Source organism: Balaenoptera ricei, chromosome 14, assembly GCF_028023285.1.
Source record: "Balaenoptera ricei isolate mBalRic1 chromosome 14, mBalRic1.hap2, whole genome shotgun sequence".
Classification (NCBI taxonomy): domain Eukaryota; kingdom Metazoa; phylum Chordata; class Mammalia; order Artiodactyla; family Balaenopteridae; genus Balaenoptera; species Balaenoptera ricei.
Window position 1 is genome coordinate 74,104,684 of NC_082652.1, and position 23,722 is coordinate 74,128,405.

Here is a 23,722-nt window from a genome sequence, read left to right on the forward strand (position 1 = left end):
CTGGGCTTCCCTGGTGGCGCAGTGGTTCAGAATCTGCCTGCCAATGCAGGGGACACGGGTTCGAGCCCTGGTCTGGGAAGATCCCACATGCCGCAGAGCAACTAAGCCTGTGCGCCACAACTACTGAGCCTGCGCATCTGGAGCCTGTGCTCTGCAACGGGAGAGGCTGCGACAGTGAGAGACCCGCGTACCGCGATGAAGAGTGGCCCCCGCTTGCCGCAACTGGAGAAAGCCCTCGCACGGAAACGAAGACCCAACACAGCCAAAATTAAATAAATAAATTTATTAAAAAAAAAAAAACAACTCTCCTAAGAGCTGCCTGAATAAACCTTCTTAAAGTTTAATTATCAGCACATGTCTTCCTTAGCTCTCACCTAAAGGCCTTTAGGTGGGATCATAAATCTATTTCCTCGTGTTTAGTTCTCTGGCAAGGCACAGCACGTAGTTGACATGTATATTTGAAAAGCATTAGTAAACCATTATAATTCCTCCTTCCTAGTAGACCCATGGTTACTTTACCTTTCCTAGTAGATCTAGTCCAGAATTTTAATAACTATTAGGACTCTTCTCCAAATCCTTGTGGAGATCTCCATAGCTTTCAACCTGTGAAGGTATGAAGTGGAAGTAGAATTATTTTGATCCATGAATTAGGTAAATACATTTGATAATTTCCTTAATATTTTCTCAGTGTCCTTTATTTATACTTTATATACTCATTTGGAAATATTTGATATATGTTTCCTCGATGAAAGAAAAAGGTAGTAAGGGAAACATTCAAGATAATGTTTATGAAAAAGAACCTTTAAGAAATTATCTTTAAAAAGAATAGGTTAAAAAGATACTTAGGTGGAATGTGGATAAAAATGTCTAAGTTTTTAAGGTCACGCCATTAACAATCCCTGGCTGGTCCCTGACCTGGGCTTGTCCCAGCATATATAACACGGTTATTTCCTACCAGCAACATACTTGATACTGAAGGATGAAGAAATTGCAGGTTTTTGGAACATACCACTAGCATGTAAACTTCCTGCAGGGACTTTGTCTTACTCATTTTCAAATCACTAGCACTACTTACTGCCACAATAAACATGTGTTTAATTGAACCACTCAACTAAATTTTGTAGCTTCTGGACTTTTTCATTTGCTAAGAAAAAAAGGGAAGGTTAAGCTTAGTGGGCTAGAGAGGGTGAAGAGAAGAAAAGAGCAAACAGCAAGACTACAGTTGTATTACCTGGTGATGTAACATCGGATGAGCTGGAACATATTCAGATGCAGTAATGGTCAAGGATATCTTCATCCATAGGGTCAGCGGAAAATAAACACAAACCAACACTGAGATGGCATCTTTTTCTGATACACCACTCGGTTGAAACTGGATTCTTCGCACCTCATATCCCGTCCCAGCCTTGTAGACAGGTTCACACATGTTGTTAAGCGGGTCTTTACATCTGTTTGCATAATCTCCCTCTTTCTGGGCTGCCTGACTGGGTCCCCAATCCGTGCTGGGTCACTTCCATTCTTCCCTGGGAATCAAGGTCCCCAAAGAGTTTGTTAAGTCCCATCCCTGGCCAAACTCCCTCCTCCAATCCCGCGTCTGCTTTGAGGGTGAGGGGCCGGCTGGAAACTCAGGAAGGCCGGGCTCAGGGATGGGAAGGGGAAGGCGCTCAAGAGGAGGGAAAAAAGTGGTCGGGGGATCTGCCCCCCCCCCCCCCCGGCGGAGTCGGTGTCTTATCCGGGGAGGGGGGGGCTCTGAAAGCGGGGAGGCCGAGCGTGTTGGAAGGACTGTGGCCGCAGGGCTGGCTCTCAGCGACCGAAACGGCAGCCGCCAGGGCCCCAGGTCCCCATCCCCACCCCGTCCCATCTCGAAGCCCCAGGAAACTGGCCGAAGGAAGCTCAGCCTGGCATATGCGCAGACCGGCCGCGCAGAGCCGTGACCGAGGTGGGGAGGGCACGCGGGGTAGCGACGCGGAGGTAGTCGAGAACCTCCCCGCCCAAGAAAGACCAGGAGGGAGAAACTACACTTCCCAGCAGGGAGAGCGACCTAACGCCCCGCCCCGCCCCCTGCCCCTCGCCCTGCTAGCCCCAGCGCCCGAGCGCCACGCATGCGCACCGCAAGCCAGCGCCATGTTGGGTCAGTTTGAAAGGGAGCGCGGGCGCCGCGCTCGGCTGTGACGGCGGAGGAAAGTGCGAGCTAGCGGAGCCTGAGGCTGGGCGGCGTCCGGGTCGGGGTGCTTTGTCGCGTCTCCCGTCGGGTGGCAGGCCAGGGCTTTGGGTGGAGAGTTGAGGACGTGTGCACTTTTCTCTCTTTTCGGGCCTTTGTCGGTGAGTTCGGCCGGAAAAGGGCGTGTATTTTTGAAAGGCGTCCCATACTTTGACAGCCCGAGGGGAGGGGAGGGCTGTCTCCCGAGGGAGGGGGCGGGATGAGAGTCCCGGTGGAAAGCGGGCAACTTTAGGGGGGAGGGTCGCGGAACGGGACGGAGAGGACCTGACCTGGACCTCGAGGCGCTGTCGGCGATAGAAGCGGGCGGGGAGGCAGGGTCTTGGGCTTTAGGGGCCGTCACCTTGGCAAAACTGTCCGCTCGCTCTTGTTGTCTGATGAATGGTTTGTGAGAAGCCTGTGTCTGGGACTGCGCTGGTGGGGTGGGTGGGTGCTGGAATCCCCGAGGGAGGTGTTTCCTAGTTAAGGGCGGAAGCTTTGAAGCCGAAGATGCTCCGCCGCGGGGGCGCCAGCGATCTTCTCTTTTCAGGGTCATTAATTCTTGTCTTTTTGCTGCAGAACAAACACATGATCATTTTCATAACGTAAATCACAGAGCTGTTATTTCTAAGAGTTGCTCTTCGTTTCCTGTGAGCTATTCTCATTGGCAATTTAACGCTCTACGTTCTGTTTTTGAATGAAAGGTAGTAGAAATCTCTGGCCACTCGTGCTAACGTTCTATTCGTCGGAATGATGGATTTCCTTTTGGAGATACACCCGGAAGTGTTAACGGAAGAAATGGTAAGATGCAGGGAATTTGCTTCCAAATAATTCTGTGGCGGAAGTGAGGAGAAGTGGGTGGATAGAGTTTCGTTGTGTTGGTAGTTGAAGCAGGATGATGGGTGCATAGGAGTTGATTCAACTTTTCTTTCTTCTTTGGTGTACTTTTGGAAACTTTGCACAATAAAAATTCGGTTGTGGATTTTCCTTTTGCCTCCTGTGAATTAAGATAAATGTTATTACCCACTTACTGAGAACTATAATCCTATTACCCACTTACTGAGAACTATAATCCAACAGCTTTCCCTTTTAGGGTTTTGTTTTCGTTTTCAAGGTTTTGTAAAATAAATGATAAAATCGGTAACCTGTCCTGTGTTGGAATAAGGGAGGAAACGTTTGGTGAGGTTTGTTATCCAAGCAATATTTACTGGAGAAAAGTTAAAATTATTAGTGAGAGGGGTGAAGAAAGGCAGAGCTGACTTGGCCTAGCCATTCTTTAGAGGTATACCAATAGTATCACAGCATTCAGGGAAATCAGAGGCTAAATAACCATTATCTTATGTTCTGCTGCTGCTTGCACTGACTAGTGTCAGCTCTGACCTTTACTCTTTTCTTCTTAAACGGAAAACTTTCTCAATATTTTAAAGTCAAATTTGACAGTTATTAAGATTACATTAAAAGTTGTTAAAACTTAAACATGCCAAAAATTATAGCCAAAAATTAAACATATTAATTTTATAACATCATAGCATGTGTTAAGTCCTAGACATTAAGCTTTTATTTTTACTTCAGAAAATCCATTGATTTAATTCTAAAAGAATGTCATATTATTTACTGAAGTAGTGCCTGTTCATTCTGTTATTACTTAGGTTTTCAAATATAGATCCTATTGTTGCTATATTAAGGTAGACTGGAATTCTCTCAATTTTAATAATGGAAAAACAGATGAATACATTAAGGCAATTTCCAAACTATTAAGTCTGCTCTGAAAGAGAGGTGGGCTGAATCCATTTTGCATAAGAATTGAAAATAGTGAGGATAGTATCAAAAATGAAGGTCAGAAAACGATTATTAACAGTTTATTTTAGGAAAAGAGCATTTTGCTAGTCATTATATGGTAAGACTTGCAGTTTATTTCTTTATAGATGAATATTGTAAATTATTTTGTTTTCTCAAGTCTTGGGGGAAGGGGTTGGCTAAAGTTACATATTGGCATTTAAAATGTTGAAGGTGGGTATTCTCCATTGTTCCTTCTTGTTTCAGCTACGTCATTTGATGCCTTTTAAAAATTTATCAGGCGCCTACTATGTGCAGCAAATGGTGGTAGGCTTAAGAATTGAAAAATATTTTGTATAGGGGAATGTTAGGTATTGTGATGTCATAGACTATATCAGCATAAGAAAAGACTGTACATCAGTAGTTTTTAGGATTTAAAAAAAAAAAGTGCGTATTCTTCCCTTGGTACTTTCTATACATAGTCGTAGATGATTTTTGTGTACATAATTCCAGGCACATAGTAGGTGATCAATAAATGTTTTCTAAATTGATGATGAAGGAATTCACAATAATTAAAACAGATAATCTATAATGTGCATTACCTAAAAATAATTTATAGATAATGGATTTTATTTTGTAAAGAAAGTTATAAAACGTTTACAGATTTAGTAATTTCTCTGTGTATAGCTATTATTCCTTTTAATTGGAACTTTAACCTCTTGTTTTTGTATTACAGTTGTTTCTAAGAGAAATGGGTAGAAATAACCCATTTTGAGGAAGCCATGGCAAAATTAAATACAAAGCGCAGAGTTTGTTCTCGGGAATCTTCAGTATCTTCTCTGTTAGCAAGCTGCAACCTGAGTGGTAGTAATTCCTCTAACTCTGATGGCTTTTTTCAGTATAAGGATAGACTGTACAGTTCTGCATCTCAGGCTCTACAGGCCTATATTGATGATTTTGATCTAAGCCAAATGTATCTTGGTGCAAGCACTGGAAAGATTAACATCGATAAATGTTCTGCTAATATGCCAGAATTCTCCAACTATGTTTATAAACCAAACAATGGTATGCTTTATTCTTTGTTTTCTTTTTGTCTACCGATTTAAAGCATTTTGAGAGATGTATTGTAGCCTTGGAAAACTAAATGCTTTTTTTGGTTCTTTTGGGGTAAAAATGACTTGTAATATTGAGATCTGGATATATTTCTTAAATGATTCTGTAATTTTCTGGTTCTCAGGAGTTTTCAGGTAAGATCCCCTTTTGACCTTGGAGGAGAAGATCATGAAATGTAACTAATAATAGTAGCTGGCTGATCCTAAACCCTTAAGCCATTCTGTTATAGCATAATGGAAATAGCATTGACTTGGTGGTTCTAGCTTTCATTAACTAGCTTAATGACTTTAAACAAATCTCAGCCTTTCAGAATTTATACTTGATCAATTCCAATTGATGGGATAGGGCTATATTAGTCTTCCTGATCTGTATTCTGTGGGACAGTAATATTCACAAGATGTTAAGGGTTTTTCCTTGGTAAGGTTTCCATGAATACAAGTTTGGAAAATGCATCTGTTGATAATCCAGTTAACACTTTACTGAGCACTTACAGAACGGCCCCTAGTGTGGAAAAAGTTTACACTCTACTCTTAGAAGTGGGTAATATATTCCAGAAGGGAAAATGGCAAACATGATTCTTAATTCTTAATTTTCATTTACTGTTGAATATTATGAAGTATTTTTATATGTGATACAGGAAGATAAACAGAACTATGCTTTGTTTTTCAGCTTTTGAAAATCTTGATGACACAAAAGATTTGTCCTTATCCTGTAGAGGACAGACTATTAATGACATGGACTCCGTTAGCCTAACAACTGATGATCTATTAAAACTTCCAGCAGATGGATCATTTTCTTTCACTTATGTTGGAGCAGGTCACGGAATTAGCAAGAAAAGCAAGAAACGTACTGGAAGACTGAGTTCATCCAACAGGGAAAAGAATCAAAATATTCAAGAACCAGCCTCTCTCCTGGGCAAGGATAACTTAGTTACCCCAGTTGTATACACAAATGTAAAAGGAAAGCAATGTGGTAGGCTGAAAAACCCAAAACTTGTGAAAAAGGCTAATAAATGTGTTTCTGTACCATCTTTATCTTTTAACAAGAAATCATCTTTTAGGGACAGTTCAGAACACAATCTTGAAAAGAATTACCCAAGATGGCTCACTAGCCAGAAGTCTGACCTTAATGTTTCAGGGATAACGAGTATACCGGATTTCAAATACCCAGTCTGGCTCTACAATCAAGACTTGCTGCCCGATACAAATAGTCAAAGGATTTATCAAATATTTAAAGAAGATCACTGTTCCCCTAGGCATAGTTACCAGGCACAAAGAACTTCTCGGCGAATGAATAAATTAGATTGTTTTGAATATTCTTCTGAATCTTCAAACAATTCACATTCCTTGAGTGATGATAAAGGATTAGTTAATGAATATAAATGTGATTCTGAACATAGCCAATGTCAGTGTGACAATCCACTTCTCCCAGGATCCGAAAAGCCATTCAGTGGTAATTGTTTTGTTTTGTTGTTTTTAGGAACCAAAGAAAGTGCTGTAAATTTGACCTCACATCTAGGAGTTTTTATGTCATATTCTTGATGTAACCATCAAGTGATATATCTGTTTTGAACTCTTATGGTCTTCATTTATGTAGCATTTTGTGACTGGAAAATGTCTTTTCTTTTTTTCTTTGTGTCACAACAAATGTCACATTTTAACATAGCTTGCTATTACAGATATGTGTATATTCCAAATTATCTGAAGTCTTGTTGCCTTTGTGAGGTTTTGCTGTTTTTTGCATTTATTTCTTTTCTTAAAGAATTAATGTGATCTTTTAAATTAGGTGACAGAATTGAATTGCTTATCCTGAAGGCCAAGAGAAATCTAGAGCATTGTACTGAAGAATTACCAAAGTCTATGAAAAAGGATGACAGTCCTTGTTCATTAGATAAACTTGAAGCAGAAAGATCATGGGAAAATATTCCTGTTACTTTGTAAGTAAGTTACAATAGAAAAACTATTCAGTTTTCCAAATGAAGAATGTCATGTGAACATCTGATTTATCTTTTAAGTAGCAATGATAATTAACAGTGGTACTAACATGGTAATTCTGTAGAGCATAGCTTTCAGTGTTGCTTGCTTTAAATTGTATTTTTCATTTGTTACCACAAGATGGCATAATATTTCATAACCTTAGGTACATTATATAATGTTTGTCTTTGTTACATGGTCCTTTTGTTGCACTGTAAAATATTGATATATATTAAATATGAGGAATTAGAACCAAAAGCAGCTATTTTGCAAATGGAGAAGGCTATGAAATTCTTGTTACTTTTTTTATTTTAAATTTTTTCTTCCTCTATATTCTCTCCATGTGTTAGGGTTATTCATTTCATTTACAGTTTATTTTCTTAGTCATTATTTTCTGTAAATAATGGTACATTTTCTTGTATGGTAAATGTTTGAAGTTTCTAAGATTGTTTTCATTTGTGTACTTAACCTTTCTATGCCATAGTTTCTCAGAATAATTTAAAAAGTGTTTACCTAGATACCTGTGAATGTGAGTATAGAGGAAGAATCGAGAGCTTAGGTAGGAAAGTTTCTTTTAGTGATATTATTACATGTATATTCATAAGGAATGCATTCTTGGTAATCCTGTATCCTGCCTTAGGCTCTGATAATTTATTATCTTCAGTTTTCTAAGCCTTCATTCTGTTATAGACAGAGTCTGTTAATTCCTGAATCCTTTTTTTGATTACTTCTCAGTTGAGCATCTTATTTCTTTGTAAGTGGACACTGACTAATTCTAGTTTGGAATCTTGGCTCTGTCACTTCCTTGCTGAGACTCTGTACAAATTACTTCTGCTTTGGGGTTGTGAGGATTCAGTTGATTAGAAAATAAATATATAGCACTATGTACAATAGCCAGGACAGGGAAGCAACCTAAGTGTCCATCGACAGATGAATGGATAAAGAAGATGTGGCACATATGTACAATGGAATATTACTCAGCCATAATAAGAAGTAAAATTGAGTTATTTGTAGTGAGGTGGATGGACCTAGAGTCTGTCATACAGAGTGAAGTAAGTCAGAAAGAGAAAAACAAATACCGTATGCTAGCGCATATATATGGAATCTAAAAAAATATATATGGTTCTGATGAACCGAGGGGCAGGACAGGAATAAAGATGTAGAGAATGGACTTGAGGACATGGGGAGGAGGAAGGGTAAGGTGGGACGAAGTGAGACAGTAGCATTGACATATATACACTACCAAATGTAAAATAGCTAGTGGGAAGCAGCTGCATCGCACGGGGAGATCAGCTCGGTGCTTTGTGACCACCTAGAGGGGTGGGATAGAGAGGGTGGGAGGGAGACACAAGAGGGAGGGGTTATGGGGGTATATGTATACATATAGCTGACTCACTTTGTTATACAGCAGAAACTAACACACCATTGTAAAGCAATTATGCTCCAATAAAGATGTTAAAAAAATAAGTAAATATAAGGTACTCAGGACAGTTTCTGATTTATGATGCTCTCTTATAAATTGTAATAGTGGCGATGATCATCCAGAATATTTTTTGTTTGTTTAGCTTCATTTCGCACTTGTTGGTTCATTAATATCTTTAAAAAAAAAAAAAACTTGGGTTAATAATTAGCTCACTTAATTCTTAAACTTATCTTTCATGTTTACTAATTTCTTATTTTCTTATCAGTTGGTTATATTTGTATTTGTACCTGTATTTGTAAAATCCTATAGCTGCAATACTTTGCTTTCAAATGGAACCAAAATGGGTGAGCAAATCATATCAGAGATGCTTAAATTAAGAGTAAAATTTTTGAATGCATCAAATGTATTTTGTAATTAGATACTATGACTTCTGACTTGTATAATTATTATTAATGGTTTGCCCTAGTACCTTATGGTACAGTAGTTGATTTTTGGAAGTTTAAATTCATATTATGATGGTTATGTTTTATATTAAATTAATGATGGTGTGAGAAGAAAGAATAGACCTGACTTCAGTGTGATAATGACAAATTATTAATCTGTCATCAGAAACAAAATTGACTGGGAAATACTCAAAGTAGTGTACTGAGAGATAGAATAACTACAACCAGACAATTTTTTTTTTTTGGTTTAACTTTTTATAATGGAAAATTTCAAACAAATACAAAAGTATAAGAATAGTATAATGATTCCCCATGTATCCAGCACCCATCTTCTATAATCAGGTAAATGCTTTTTTGATGATAGTGGATGTACAAACTCTTTCGTAAAGAATGGGAGAAAAGACTACTTGGAAGCGAGAAAAAGTTCCTACTAAATTACAAATCAAATGAGTCGATAATGAAGTGCTGCTAATTATTGAGAAAAAATTAGCATTATGACATTTAAATGTTTTAAGAAGATTCTTAGATATCTGAGCACTTGAGTTAGAGACACATCTTATATTGGTATATAAATGAAAAAGATAAAATGAGTTTCTTTATTCTCTGTAACTAATAGAATTTGGTTTGGGGAAAATTTTTACTTTTGCTGGGGATGCCCTTTCCTTCTGCTTGAACATCAAGATAGAAACTATTATTTATTGAGCTCTATTCAATGTACCAGGTATATGGAGTTAATTTATGCAATACTTCTGTGACATAAGTGGGACTACAAATGTAGAAACTGAAGTTAAGATAAAGTTTTGTGAAGTCATATAAGTGAGTGGGACTGGTATTTGAACTCAGGAATTTTAATTTCAGAATTGATCCTTCTCCCACTTTAATCTGTCCTCTATATTAATATGTGCCAGTTCTGGGGGAGAAGTCTGTCCTATTGCTTTGACGTAGAAGAACATGTAACTGCCATCCCAATAGAAACTGTTAATAAATTTCTGGCAGTTTTGTGTATTAATATTGACTAACAATGTTTAATTGGAAAAATGCACTGCTTATTTCAAACAAATGAGCTTTTGGAAGATACTTATATTTGAAGGCTTATTTGTTTAGTTGAAGACTAATGTCTTCAGTTTCTTCATAGTTTTTCCTTAAAGCTTTAAAGGAGAAGCAAGGAGATAGGGAGGGATGAAGGAAGAAGTTTAGGGAGAAGGTGAAGGAATCACCAAGCAGCATCAATATGAATCCTAATGGTTATTTAGTGGTGACCACTTTAATTTAAATGATAACCATCAGTTATATACTGTCTCATTTTTGTAAATTGGGAACTTATTTGCTGTCTCGTATCCTTAAATCCTAGCAAATCTCCTGTTCCGGTTAACTCTGATGATAGTCTTCAACAAACTTCAAGGGCAAAGTATGCTGACGGATTCCTTGAAGACTTTTTAAATAATGATAATCAGGTGGGTGATGTTAAGTCTTTTTAACTTATTAAAAGAATATTTATGACTAATATATATAGATATTAATTTCTAAGTTATTTAGATAGTATAAAACAAAAAATGACTCAAATCCCTTCTTCCCCAACACACATCCATAAAACCATCACTCCTAGAATTATTGATTTTATTTTAGTATTCTAAAGTAGAGTGACCTGGGATTGAAATCTACAGGGAGCCTAAATTGTCATTACAATGGTTTTTTGTTTTTTTTTTTCTGGAAAACATATAAAACAGACCCTTATAGAGTAAATTATATTTTCCCATAGAGCAGTTGCTTATTGAGAGTTATGTTTCTAAGATACAATTATACATCCCTATGATTTAAAATGGGAAATTTATTATCCAGTTTTATAAAATCAGCATATGTGTATCTTGCAAGTAACCCTAAAATGAAGTGTAAATGTGTATATATACACATAAGGAATGATATATAATATGATTTAGAAATATAAGCCATGGCTGTTAAATATTGAAATACACTTTTGATATTTTAACATCTGGAAGATTTGAGAGATTGAACACTCAAAACAAAAATTAGCTAAAAATTTTAATACAATATATATCTTTTCCTTCAGTGAAATTTACTAGAGAAAGTAGAGGCTGTCAGAATATGTCTGACCTTAGAGCTCTTTTTTTTTTTTTTTTTTTTTTTAATATTTATTTTGTCTGTACCGGGTCTTGTGGGATGCAGGGTTGCAGACTTCTTAGTTGTGGCATGCATGTGGGATCTAGTTCCCCAACCAGGGATTGAACCCGGGTCCCCTGCATTGGGAGTGCAGAGTCTTACCCACTGGACCACCGGGGAAGTCCCTGACCTTAGAGCTCTGTATAAGATACTATAGCAGATGCTGATTAAGTGAAGCTTAATTATCAAATATTTATTTGCCAAATATTTGGATACCAAGTACTTTTCTAGGAACTGTATTCCTGATAGTAAATAAGAGAGAAGAATCCTTGCATCTTGGATTTTTTATTCCAAGTTGGAGAGATAAGCTATATCAAAATGTAATATATAAGGGAGTACTACAAATGTTATGAAGAAAAATTACTTGGGATAGAGAAATTTTAACTAGAGTAGGTAGGAATGGCCTCTCTAGAGAGGTGATATTTGCGCCAAAACCTAAAATGAGTGAATAAGCCATGTATGTACCCATAGGGAAGTAACTTTACATGTAGAGGGAATAGTAAGTGCAGACACCCCAAGGCAGAAAAGTGTTTGGCATGTTCAAGGAATATCAGAGTCCAGTCAGTGTAGCTCAATCAGAATGAACAAGGAAGAATGGTTAAGAGGTAAGATGGAGAGGTAACCAGGAGCCAGATCATGTAGCTATGTAAGCAATGGAATGAAGATTTTACGTTTTATTTCAGCGAGATGAGAAGTCACTGGAGTACTTCGGAGGAATGAAATTATCAGATCTACATTTTAAAATATAAACAGGCAGCTGTATGGAACATAGACCTTGAAAGGAGCTAGAGAAGGACAGGGAACCCAGTTAGGAGGCTTTTGCAGTCTTCCAGGATAGGGATTGTAAAGGCTTGGGTTAGGTGGGTACATTGGAGGTGGTCAGAAATATTTTGAAATTATTTTGAAGGTGACCTTGTAGGATGGAGATAGAGAGGATTCAAAGGATGAGTCCAAGATGTTTGAGCCAAGTAACTAAAGGATTGGGTGGTGCAATTTACTTGGGTAAGGAGCGCTGGTAGAGGCACAAATTTGCATAAGTTTTTAAAAGTTTGAGATGGATGACTGTTAAATACTAACCAACTAATCCCTTTTCTTATGCCTTTACACACACAACCTCACTACCACGGTGTTTTTTTATTTTTAAATAATTTTAGATGTACAGAAAGTTGCCAAAATAATACAGGTCGTTCCTGTCACCCTTCTCCCAGCTTCCCTAATGTTAACATCTCATATCATAATGATCACATAGGCCCAGTACTGTTACCTGAACTACAGACCTTATTCTGATTTCACCAGTTTTTCTACCAATGTCTTGTTGCAGGATACAGCATTGCATTTAGTTGTCATGTCTTCTTAATTTACTTCAGTCTGACAGTTCCTCAGTCTTTCCTTGTCTGTCATGACCTTGACACTTTTGAAGAGTTACTGGTCAGTTGGTTTTTTTGTAGATAGTTCCTCAATTGGGTTTATCTGAAGTTTTCTCATGATTAGAATGAGGTTATGAATTTTTGGCAAGAATGCAACAGAAATCATGCTGTGCCCTTCTCAGTGCATCATATCAGAGGGTTCATGATATATTGATATCATTGGTAATATTGATATGTTCTTTAGTTCAGGCTGCTGTAATAAATATGCCATAGACCAGGTGGCTTAAACAACAAACATTTATTTTTCACAGTTCTGGAGGCTGAGAAGTCCAGATGAAGGTGTCTGGTGAGATCCTGCTTCCTAGTTTGCAGATGGTCATCTTCTCCTTGTATCTTCACACGGCAGAGAGCAGAGAGGGAGAAAGCTCTCTGTTTCTCTTCTTATAAGGGCACTAATCCCACTCGTGAGAGTTCCACCTTCATGACCTAGTTACCTCACAGAAGCCTCTCCTCCAAATACTGTCACATTGAGGTTAGGCTACAACATTTGAATTGTAGGGGGACACAAACATTCAGTCTAGAGCAATATATTAATACAATAATATGTAATATATAAAATGATAATATATTAATATTTGTGACGTTGGTCTTGAACACGTGGTGCCTACTGGTTTTCTCTTTAGTAAAATCATGGTTTCCCTGGTAATTAATAAATATCGTAGGGGAGATTCTGTGAGACTATGCAAGTAGTCTCAAACTTTCATCTACTAATTTAGTATCCATTGGTGGATATTGACTTTTTGTCTGCATTATTAATTGAAATTCTTGTATAATGAAGAGCTATTCCTTCTCCCCCATTTATTTATTAAACTATTTATATTAGGACTCATAGATATTTATTTTATTCTAGGTTTAATACAATACAATATTATTACTTATTTTGTTGCTTAAATTGTTTCAGTTTAGGCCATAAAGAGTTGCTCCTGTGTCCTTTTGACATGTCCCTATGCTTTTTTGAGCACTTCTCTGAGGAGCCATGGTTCTTTTTATTGGAAAATGGTGTTTAGAAACTAAGATCTAGGCACTAGGTGTGCTTATTGCTGCTGGGTTTTTATTTATTCTAGACTTTCTCAGCAGGCAGACTTAGGAAACATAAGTTTACTAAGCCACGCATGCACACATACATATTTGTATATCTATTTCCATATGTATATTTTATATGTAGGTATAAAATCATGAGTTCGTACTGATACTACTGATTCCAGTCTAATACCACAGGGTTTGTTTTAGCCCCTCTGTTCCTTATTTGTAACTTCTTTCTCATCTGGTGAGAATCTTTACTCTTATTATCTATAATAGGTTTACTTATTTTTTCAGTCTTAGCGTATGCATAGTTTCAGAATTGCTAACCCATACTGCTGTAAGAAACACATTTACTAATTAGATTATATTATTTGTGTATGGTTCTTTTTGTCTTTTGCCTTACAATATCCAGTCAAAATATTCTTTTCCAAAGTTACCGTGGTTAATTATTTTCTGCCCAACTCCTTTCAGTGTGGTCATGTTGTTCATTTGTAATGCTGTTAGGTGGCTCATTTTTTTATTGTGTAAATTGGGTTATTCCCACATTTTATGTGGTTTAAATAATTTTTTTTTTTAAAGTAAAACTTTTTTTTTTAAACTTTTTTTGGGTTTATTTATTTATTTATTTGTTTATTTATTTATTTATGGCTGTGTTGGGTCTTCGTTTCTGTGCGAGGGCTTTCTCTAGTTGCGGCAAGTGGGGGCCACTCTTCATCGCGGTGCGTGGGCCTCTCACTGTCGTGGCCTCTCTTGTTGTGGAGCACAGGCTCCAGACACGCAGGCTCAGTAAATTGTGGCTCACGGGCCTAGTTGCTCCGCGGCATGTGGGATCTTCCCAGACCAGGGCTCGAACCCGTGTCCCCTGCATTGGCAGGCAGATTCTCAACCACTGCGCCACCAGGGAAGGCCCAATAATTGTTTTTTGAATACGTGAAACATTACTATAGTTCTGAGAGTCAGAGCTATACTGTACAAAAAGATGTACTCAGAGACATTCACTGCAAGGATTTAATGAGAAGTCTCAGAACAAATTCTATCAAACATACCAACGTTTATTAAACATTCATTCGTGAATGGCACAGAACAGTTCATATAATCTGTTTTGTAGTTTTCTTTTTTGGTATTCTGACCACAATTTTGCCTGAAAAGTTCACTCAAGGCAGACATAGCAAATTGCAGAGGCAAGCTTTTGTAACTTTTATGGTTGGCATTAGGCAACCTGAATTTCTTCTAAACCAGTGGCTGGATGCAGATCATTTAGAGATCATGCCTCAGGTGCTGTCTCCAAGGTTGTAGGAGTATAAGCGGAACTGGATCCTTATGCCCTGTTTCTTTTTCTTTCTTTCTTTCTTTCTTTTTAAATTTTGGTAAAATATATAAAATATTTACTATTTTGACCATTTTTAAGTGTATGGTTCTGTGCAATAAGTACCTTCACATTGTTGTGCAACCATCACCACTATCTATCTCTAGAACTTTTTCAGCTTTACCAACTGAAACTGTGTACCCACTAAACACTAACTCCCCATCCTCCTTTACCCCCAGCCTCTGCTAGCACCATTCTACTTTCTGTCTCTATGAATTTGATTATTCTAGGAACCATATATGTTTTAGTCTGCTGAGGCTGCCATAACAAAATACCATAGGCTGGGTGGCTTAAACAACAGATATTTGGTTCTCACAGTTTTGGAGGTGGGGGAATCTAAGATCAAGGTGCTGACTGATTCTGTTACTGGTGAAGGCTCTCTCCCTGGCTTGCATATAAGCCACCTTCCCACTTTGTCCTAACATGGCCTTTCCTTGAGCTCTTAAGTGTCTCTTTATGAGGATACTAATCCTATGGTTTCAGGGTCCCACCCTTATGACCTCACTTAACCTTGATTACCTCCTTATAACCTTACCTCTAAATACAGCCACATTCCAGGTTAGGGCTTCACCATGAATTCTGGAGGGGGGACACAATTCAATCCATAGCATCGTATAAGAAGACTCATACTATATCGTTCCTTTTGTTACTGGCTTATTTCACTTAGCATAATGTCTTCAGGGTTCATCCATGTTGTATCATCTGTCAGAATTTCCTTCCTTTCTTAGATTGAATAATACACCATTGTGTGTATGTATCATGTTTTGTTTATCCATTTATCTGTTGATGGACACTTAGGTTGCTTCCACTTTTTGACTATTGTGAATAATGCTGCTATGAACATAGGTGTACAAATATCTGCTTGAATCTCTGCTTTCACTTCTTTTGGGTATATACTCGGGGAGTTGCAGGATCATTGTGGTAAGTCTATATTTAGTTTTTTGAGGAATTACCGTACTGTTTTCCACAGGAGCTGCACCATTTTATTACGTTCCCACACCTTGTTTCTTATACCCTGTTCATATAACTGTGGAGAGTGCCTTTAAAATATTTTTGGCCACTATGCTTAACTTTATATATATGTTATACTGTCTATGTTGAAATATTTTAAATCATAGACATCTTAAGAGGCCTATTTTCCACTTTGTGGATGATTATCAGGACACAGCAACTCATTTGAAAGATGTAAAAATAAAGGTAAGACTTTTAAAAAGAAGTTTAAAAATATCCTGTACAGGTTCTCTTAACTGACCACCTTATGTGGCTAAGTGCTGTTGCTTTCTTTGGATGCAGATAAGATCAGTGGTAATCGAGGTGTGAGTGTTTTTTAAGGTAGCAAGGAATGTGTGGTCCTTAAAGAGGTGAAAAACCAGCATTCCCTGTGTGAAAACGTATTTGGAACTGTGCAGAGACTATGATATTTGAAATTCTAGTCCTTGTTCAGCTGATAACCAGCGTCATTTACACACTTGAAAAGAGCATATTGACTTACCTGCTCTCTGAGGACCTTTCAGTTCTAAAAATCTATAATTTTAAATGTACTAAGTGAATGCATTGCAAATGTAAACATGTACCATTCATTTTAAAAGAACAAGGACTGGGAAGGATATGCCAAGCTGTTAATAATGATTGTCTTTAAGTGACTGGGTAAGGGGAGGCTTATGAGTTACAGCTTTGATTTGTTGGAACACTTTATTGACGTGTATTGTTTGGATTTTGCATTAATTTTATATTGTGGGGAAATAATACAAAATATAACTTTTCCCCTTCTGAATTTGGATGGTTCATCATTCATCTGTTTTAACTTTTAGAGCTGTACCCTTTCTGGAGGGAAACATCATGGTCCTGTTGAAGCCCTGAAACAAATGTTATTTAATCTTCAAGCAGTGCAAGAAAGTTTTAATCAGAATAAAACCACAGAGCCAAAAGGCGAAATTAAACAAGTAAGCACAAACTTAATTTATGAATTGAAATCTATGAATGTGAATTGAGATTTGTGAAGGGTAAGATTTCCTCCTAGATCTTTCTTAGCTTGACCTCTAATTTTATGTTAATAAGCATGGTATATAACACATGTTGTAGAGTTGTACTGTTGTTATTCTTTTTTTTAGAAAGTAACTTACTCAAATTTAACACTGTAAGATTTTTGCAGTTGTGTACCCCTGAATGGATTGTTCTATTAAGTTTATGGTTATAAATACAACATCGTATTTAGATACGATGTTATTAAAACTGTAGATGAAAGGATTGTAAGAGTTGTTTTTTAATGCCCTACAAAATTATTCTGTCTAGTCCAACTTCTTGTGTTTATATTTGAGGTGGCCTAAAGAACCTTTCAACATTAGACTTCTCCCCATAACCTTTGTCATCTGAAGTTTAATTTTGTTACCATGTGTTTATTGACTCTTAATACGGTTATGTAAAGTTTTATTTTAAAGTAGTGTGTTTTTGTGTATTTCCTAGGAATTTGGAAATCTGTTTCTGCTTTGGGCTGATATTTCATAGGGGTCGAATTTTCCTCACAGTAGTATAGTGTTTACAAACCTAGCTTATGTTCTCCCAAGCCTGATTGTGAATTCTAATTCTGCCACTTACTAGCAAGTGCATTATTTGTACAGATCACTTAACCTCCTTAATTTCAGTTTCCTCTTCTGTAAAATGAGATTGTTGAGAAGACAAATTGAAACAAACTATAGAAAGTACTTATTATAGTGCTTGGCACCTGGTAAAAACTTAATACCTGGAAAATACTTAATACATTTTAATTGATATTGTTTATTTTGTTATTCAGTAGAGCTTTACAAAATTCAGTTTTCATTACAAGTGAGTGGACTAGATTTTAGGAACTATCACATGCTACTCACTTAAGTTGTATTTCTTAATTTTTCTCTTTACATTCTAATGATCATAACACTAACATACAGTGCAATCCATCCTTCTTTTCCTTCCCCTTTTAAACATTCTTGAGATAAAGCCTTGTTCAGTAAAGTCATAATTTCAAGCCAAGATTTGATATTTAATGAACAAACATTTAGAAGCATACTTTAGGACAGTTGCAAGATGAAAAAGTTGTAGTATTTTTAGAATAAAAAAGTATATATAGGGCTTCCCTGGTGGCGCAGTGGTTGAGAATCTGCCTGCCAATGCAGGGGACACGGGTTCGAGCCCTGGTCTGGGAAGATCCCACATGCCGCGGAGCAACTGGGCCCGTGAGCCACAATTACTGAGCCTGCGTGTCTGGAGCCTGGGCTCCGCAACGAGAGGCCGTGATAGTGAGAGGCCCACGCACCGCGATGAAGAGTGGCCCCCGCTTGCCACAGCTAGAGAAAGCCCTCGCACAGAAACGAAGACCCAACACAACCATAAATAAAAATAAATAAATAGAATTAAATAGCACTTGGCAAACAAAGAGAGGGAAGAAAAATATAGTTATAAAAAAAATAAAAATAAAATAAAAAATAAAAATGTATATATATATATTTAATGCTTTACTGAAAATTATTTGCTTAGAATTATTTCCTTGGGAATGCAGACAGTATTTTTAATGTTCTTATTAATCACACATATTAAATAGCATTTAAGTTTATAATTATATAATATTTTCACTGTTTTATTATATTTGGTGTTTTTAATAATAGGTTTCAGAAGATGATTTCTCTAAATTACAGTTGAAGGAAAGTATGGCTCCTATTAATAGGTCACTTCAAAAGTAAGTGTTCTCTGTTAATTTCTGAGTATGTTATGGATACAAACATCTCTGATTGAAATCAGAAGGTTACAGGATGGAATTAAAGTAGCTGGAAGAGGAGGTGTGCTAGGTATATTTAAGATTCTCGGAGCATATTGTTTAATCCTGAGATTTTCTCTTAAACTTGTGCTATTTTCTATTTAAAATGTTCTTAGGACCTAATGAGATAACTGTAGCACTTAAAGTATAATAGATGTGAATGGCCTAGAGAAATTCTCTTTTCATTTCTGAGTAATACCAACAATTTGAGATCGTATTGGTGTGGATATTCTGGAAGAACAACTTGTATGTGAAATGTGTTGTCATTTATTCCCTCTAGAAGAGATAAATAATCATAAGTAAGTATATCATTATTTGACATATCGCCACAGAAATTTAAGTGGATATAGTGTCCTGGATATAAAGATAGGTCTAAATGCCCTAAGGTGTTAATCTACTTATTTTCTTAGTTACATATCTTAAAAAGTTGGGAAGAATTTCCTATAGTCATGATATTGGTAGAAGAGACGGGTATTTATTTTATGGATTTGATTGTGTGAATATGAAGTGCCCTAAAAACATGGAATACTGAGTTTAAGATTTTTCACTTTGTAACAAACACCATTTTGCTTGACTGTAAGTGGGGCTAAACAAATACAGTCTACCTTTTGTCCTTTCAGAGTTTGCTTAGGATTCTCTTACTTAAGGAAGTGGTGGAAAAGTGAAACACTAGACATGTAAACTTATGACTCTAATTGTCATGATATATATGTATCATTTCTGTTTTCATACTTAAAAAATATGTATACATGTGTGATTTTTTTCCCCCTCTACTTATAGTATTCTGGGTAGAAATAATGCCTCTTTCTTTGTAGCTTGACATAGTCTTGGATATAGTGTTTCATATTTAGTAGGATTCAGTGAATAATGATACTAATAACTAACATTTATTGAACATTTACCAAGTATCAATGTTCTAAGTGCTTTTGTATGTAATTCCTGTGATCTTCACAACCCTACGAGGTTAAGTACTATTATTATCTTCATAATACAGATCAAGTAATAAAAATCAAGTAATAAAGTAACTTGCCCAAGGTTACATAGCTAGTAAAACAGCACTGGGATTCATACCAGACTGCCTGATTCTATAGCCTGTGTTCCTAACACTCCTCTCATTAGTGATAGTGGTGCATTATCCTTTTAGACTAGGTGCAGTGCCTCAGTTGATTATCTAGGATAAAGATCTCGTTCTGCTTTAAAATTCAAAGTAGATGACCTCAAGCTTTGATACTGAACTTGTGTCATAGACTTAAATGTGTTTTCCGAGTTAAAGTTCATACCCTGGAAGATGTTTTTCTCAGTGAAAATGAGCCCTGAGCCATAAGTAATTAAATAACCACAAAAATTGATACTGATTATAGGTGCTTTTATCATTTTCTGTAATTTTTTTTGATAGTAGTAACTTCTTTCTAGCGTAGGCAATCAGTAGTCTTGCTACATGTAGAATGCCATTTTTAGAGAGTGAGATTCATGTTTTCTTAGATGGCTTTTAGCTTTTGATTCTGTTGGAGTAGCTGAAGCAATCTTAATTTGGCTTTTACTTTACATTTCAAAAGTATTATCAGTAAGGCATTTGTACTGTTAGGAAGTAAGTTTAGACTTACAAAAGCATGTTAGTACATTTTTCCCCATTATTTTCAGTCTTTAGATTGACTGTTTTAAGGATAATTTAAAATTAATTCAGTCTCAGAATTCCTCTTTCTAGACTGTAAAATGTTTTGTTTAGATTTATGGTCTTTTCATATTTTAAAATAAATAGACCCAACTTTTTCAGAAGTTACGGATTGTACCTTGGGTGCTTTCTTATTATGTTTCTCCCCATTCCTCAAATAACTGCTTTTGGGTTGCTGACTGGTTTTAAAATATCTTTCATTAGCCTTAGGAAACTCCAGGATCTTAGTGTGGGTTCTTTTTATTCCCTTGGAAACTCAGTTTTCTTATGTTCTCTCATTAGAAATAGCTGAGAAAGATTCATTGGATCTGAAGTATAAAATGATTGGTAGCAGCTTAAAATGTTATTTTTCCCAGAGGGATTTTGCTTTTAGTAGGAATCAAAGTTGTAATTGTTTTGTATCCCTATAACACTTAGCTTTGTCTTATGCATTTACATATTAAAATTATTATCTTTAAGCAGTGAAAAAATTGTAGTTTTTGAGCAAGGGCCTTTTCTAGAATCTTCTATTATGTCATGTAAGCTTAGGCTGGTCATAAAAAATGAGCAATTGTATATTGCTCGCATACTATAAAGGTGAGCAGTAGTAGACGATTGCAGAATCATCAGTCATCCAAAAATTTTTGGCTTCAGAATGTGTTGTTTTACATGTAATTTGGATATGAATGTGTAAGATTTTGTAATTCTCAATACTAAAGGCCATGCTGTGAAAACCAAACTTAATGATAGCTGGAAAATTGTCTCATTTCTCAGATGTCTTTTCTTGCTCAATTTTCTGGTCTTCATTCTATACTAGGGATAGACAGAATTAGCTCTCAGACTTGGAAAACTTGACCCTAAAGCAAATATTTTTCTTTATTCTAATACACTCATACTTTACTTAGATCTAGGAAATAGTAGGCAGTTTGTTCTGAAAAGCCTTTCATTCAGTTCTTGCTGGATACTAGGCTGAATATAGGCCAGTAAACATAGTATTTAAGAGAACAACCAGTATAGTAGTACTAGTAGAAAAACAAATGTAAGATGTCAATGAGTAAATTATAGCTAAATTGCCATCACATAATCAGTGTTACTGAGTTTCTGTGGGTTGATTAGTATTTACTGGAATGATCATCAATAGATACATTGTCACAATAAGAAATGAGTTTTTTAATTTCAGTTTTTAAGGTGAATGACTATTCAATGTTGTAATACAACCCTTAGGTTGATGTTTTCCCCATTAGCCTGCTTTTCCACTTTTTGAGAGAAGAAAATCAAGAATAATTTCCTTCTACAATTTTATCCTTCCCTTCTCCCTACACTTAACTTTGAAATACCAATCACTTTTGATAGACTCTTCTCTAAACAGATCGCTTTATTCTCAAAACGGGAGATAGAGGTTAGATGAAAGGAACTGCCAACTGATTGCGTAGCTGAGGTAGGGAGACTGAAGATTTCACACTTCTACTTAGCTTTTTTATTCCTTCCCATTATTACCCACTCCCCTTTCTACCTGACATTGTGCTTTAAAACCATAAAATATACTACATGGGATTAGAAAGGAAACCAGTTATAGTGAATTAACTATGAAAATATTAAAATACATTTCTAATTAGTAATATATGCTTCTCTTTATTGCATTTAAAATAAGAATACATTTAAAATACAGGTAAGTTAAAATTCATTTTGTAAAAACATGTATTAGTGTGAAGGCCTTTTGCATAACTTGAATAAAAGCATTAAACCATGGTGTGCTCTTTTACTTACCTTTCACATATTGATCAGCAAACAATTAAAGGGAATATTGGAAGGCATTGATGTCTGGGTTACCAGTGAGACTTCACTATTTGGTGGATGAACAACTAGACCTAAAGTTGTCTAATAGTTGGCCAGTTATGTCATATGAACTTTTGGACTGTAGACAGAAAGACTTAGAGGACGTATGTTTTAGCAGTGGGTTTAATAACTGTTGTAATTTTGTAACTATTATATAACTATTGTAATTTTGAAGTACTGATGAGTATAAAACATACTTGCAATGACTATAATGTGATATGAAAATACCTCTGATTTCTATGGCATATGAGGTCACAGATTTTGGCTGTTGCTTACATTCATAATGGAAGGAAATGCTAATGTAGAGATAGCATTTAGTGAAAATAAAGATGATTTTTTTCCCCATCCAATTTCATAGACCCCCTAAATCTAAAGGATCTGTTGACCCTCCGATTTGTAAACAATAACATCAGATTCTAGCCACTTGTCATCTTCTTTCTCTTGAATCACAGCCTGAAAAGGAAAAGGAAGATAAGCCCCAAGTATATTTACAGATTATCTTCTTCCTCATAAATATGTCTGTAGGAAGAAAATAATTCTTTAAGTAGAGAGATATTACTATAGGATGTAGAAATAATAAAGTCTAATTTTACCTCTGATTGCTTAGTAACTCTGGGTGAGTTATTGTCATTTAGTTAATGAAGATGACAATCTCAAAAATTAACAGAAGCTGCCAAAAGGATGGCAGAATTCAGATTCTTAATACATTTGAGTAAAAGTGTCTAAGAAATAGAGTACAGGGAAATAGATGTAATGCAGTAATTAACACTACTAATTTCCTCCATCTCCTTATCCTTGGTAAAGTGGAAGATGTATTTTATTTAATATACATCAGTTGAACCTGTGTTGGAGACTGTAGAATAAGGTGTTGTAGTCACCACCTTTCAGTAACTTCTCACTAATTTCTCACCTTAGAGATTACTGGTATATTATTTCTGTTTTTCTTGGTCTCTTATTTATCAGAGATCTGAAATATGGTTGATTAACTGATATTTTCTGAGTGATCCTCAAGGATCTGAAGGGTAAGGGAGAGGGAAAGCTGGAAGAATACTTTTAGAGGAAGACTGGAAACTTAAGGGCTCCTATCTTCTTGGTTTGTCTGAGGGCTGATTGAGAAAAACCAGGTTGTTGGTATAATACTACATTATTCAATGTAATTGTCATTTGTTTTCCCCCATGCTCAATAAAAATGAGTTTTCCTCAATTGTAACTGATTCTTTAGTGCTATTTCAATTTAGCTGCCTTGAATGTACATGTTAAAAATGAATTATGTCCTTTATTTCTTAAATGTTATACACAGTATATCAGAAGGTATCATTTCATTCTGCAAAGTACTTGAAAAAGATGCTTTAAGTGTGACACAAATGATACCTATTATTGTTTCTTATTAGGCTACTTGGCACACTTTCAAAAAAAAAACCCTTAAATGTCAAACATATAATTTTTTAAAGTAAGTGTTTATAGAATTTTAGATGAATTATTTTAACCCTCAGTTATTCAGATTGCAAGGTTTTGTAAAGAAAAATTTT

General features: G+C 36.1%; 1 protein-coding gene across 4 annotated transcripts in view; it reads left to right on the plus strand.

Moving 5' to 3' along the window:
- Positions 1 to 2,132: 2,132 nt before the first annotated feature.
- C14H18orf54 (chromosome 14 C18orf54 homolog) overlaps positions 2,133 to 23,722 on the plus strand; it is a 39,202-nt gene continuing 17,612 nt past the window's right edge. The window contains exons 1-8 of one of the 4 annotated variants that reach the window (XM_059894222.1): positions 2,133 to 2,322; positions 2,902 to 2,998; positions 4,710 to 5,038; positions 5,756 to 6,538; positions 6,872 to 7,022; positions 10,277 to 10,379; positions 16,731 to 16,862; positions 18,558 to 18,628. In XM_059894222.1, coding sequence (XP_059750205.1) covers positions 4,756 to 5,038; positions 5,756 to 6,538; positions 6,872 to 7,022; positions 10,277 to 10,379; positions 16,731 to 16,862; positions 18,558 to 18,628 — 1,523 coding nt within the window. In that variant the 5' untranslated portion in view covers positions 2,133 to 2,322; positions 2,902 to 2,998; positions 4,710 to 4,755. Of the gene's footprint in view, positions 2,323 to 2,901; positions 2,999 to 4,709; positions 5,039 to 5,755; positions 6,539 to 6,871; positions 7,023 to 10,276; positions 10,380 to 12,781; positions 12,817 to 16,730; positions 16,863 to 18,557; positions 18,629 to 23,722 lie in introns of those variants that run through there. The other 3 variants (XM_059894224.1, XM_059894225.1, XM_059894223.1) reach the window with 3 other exon arrangements.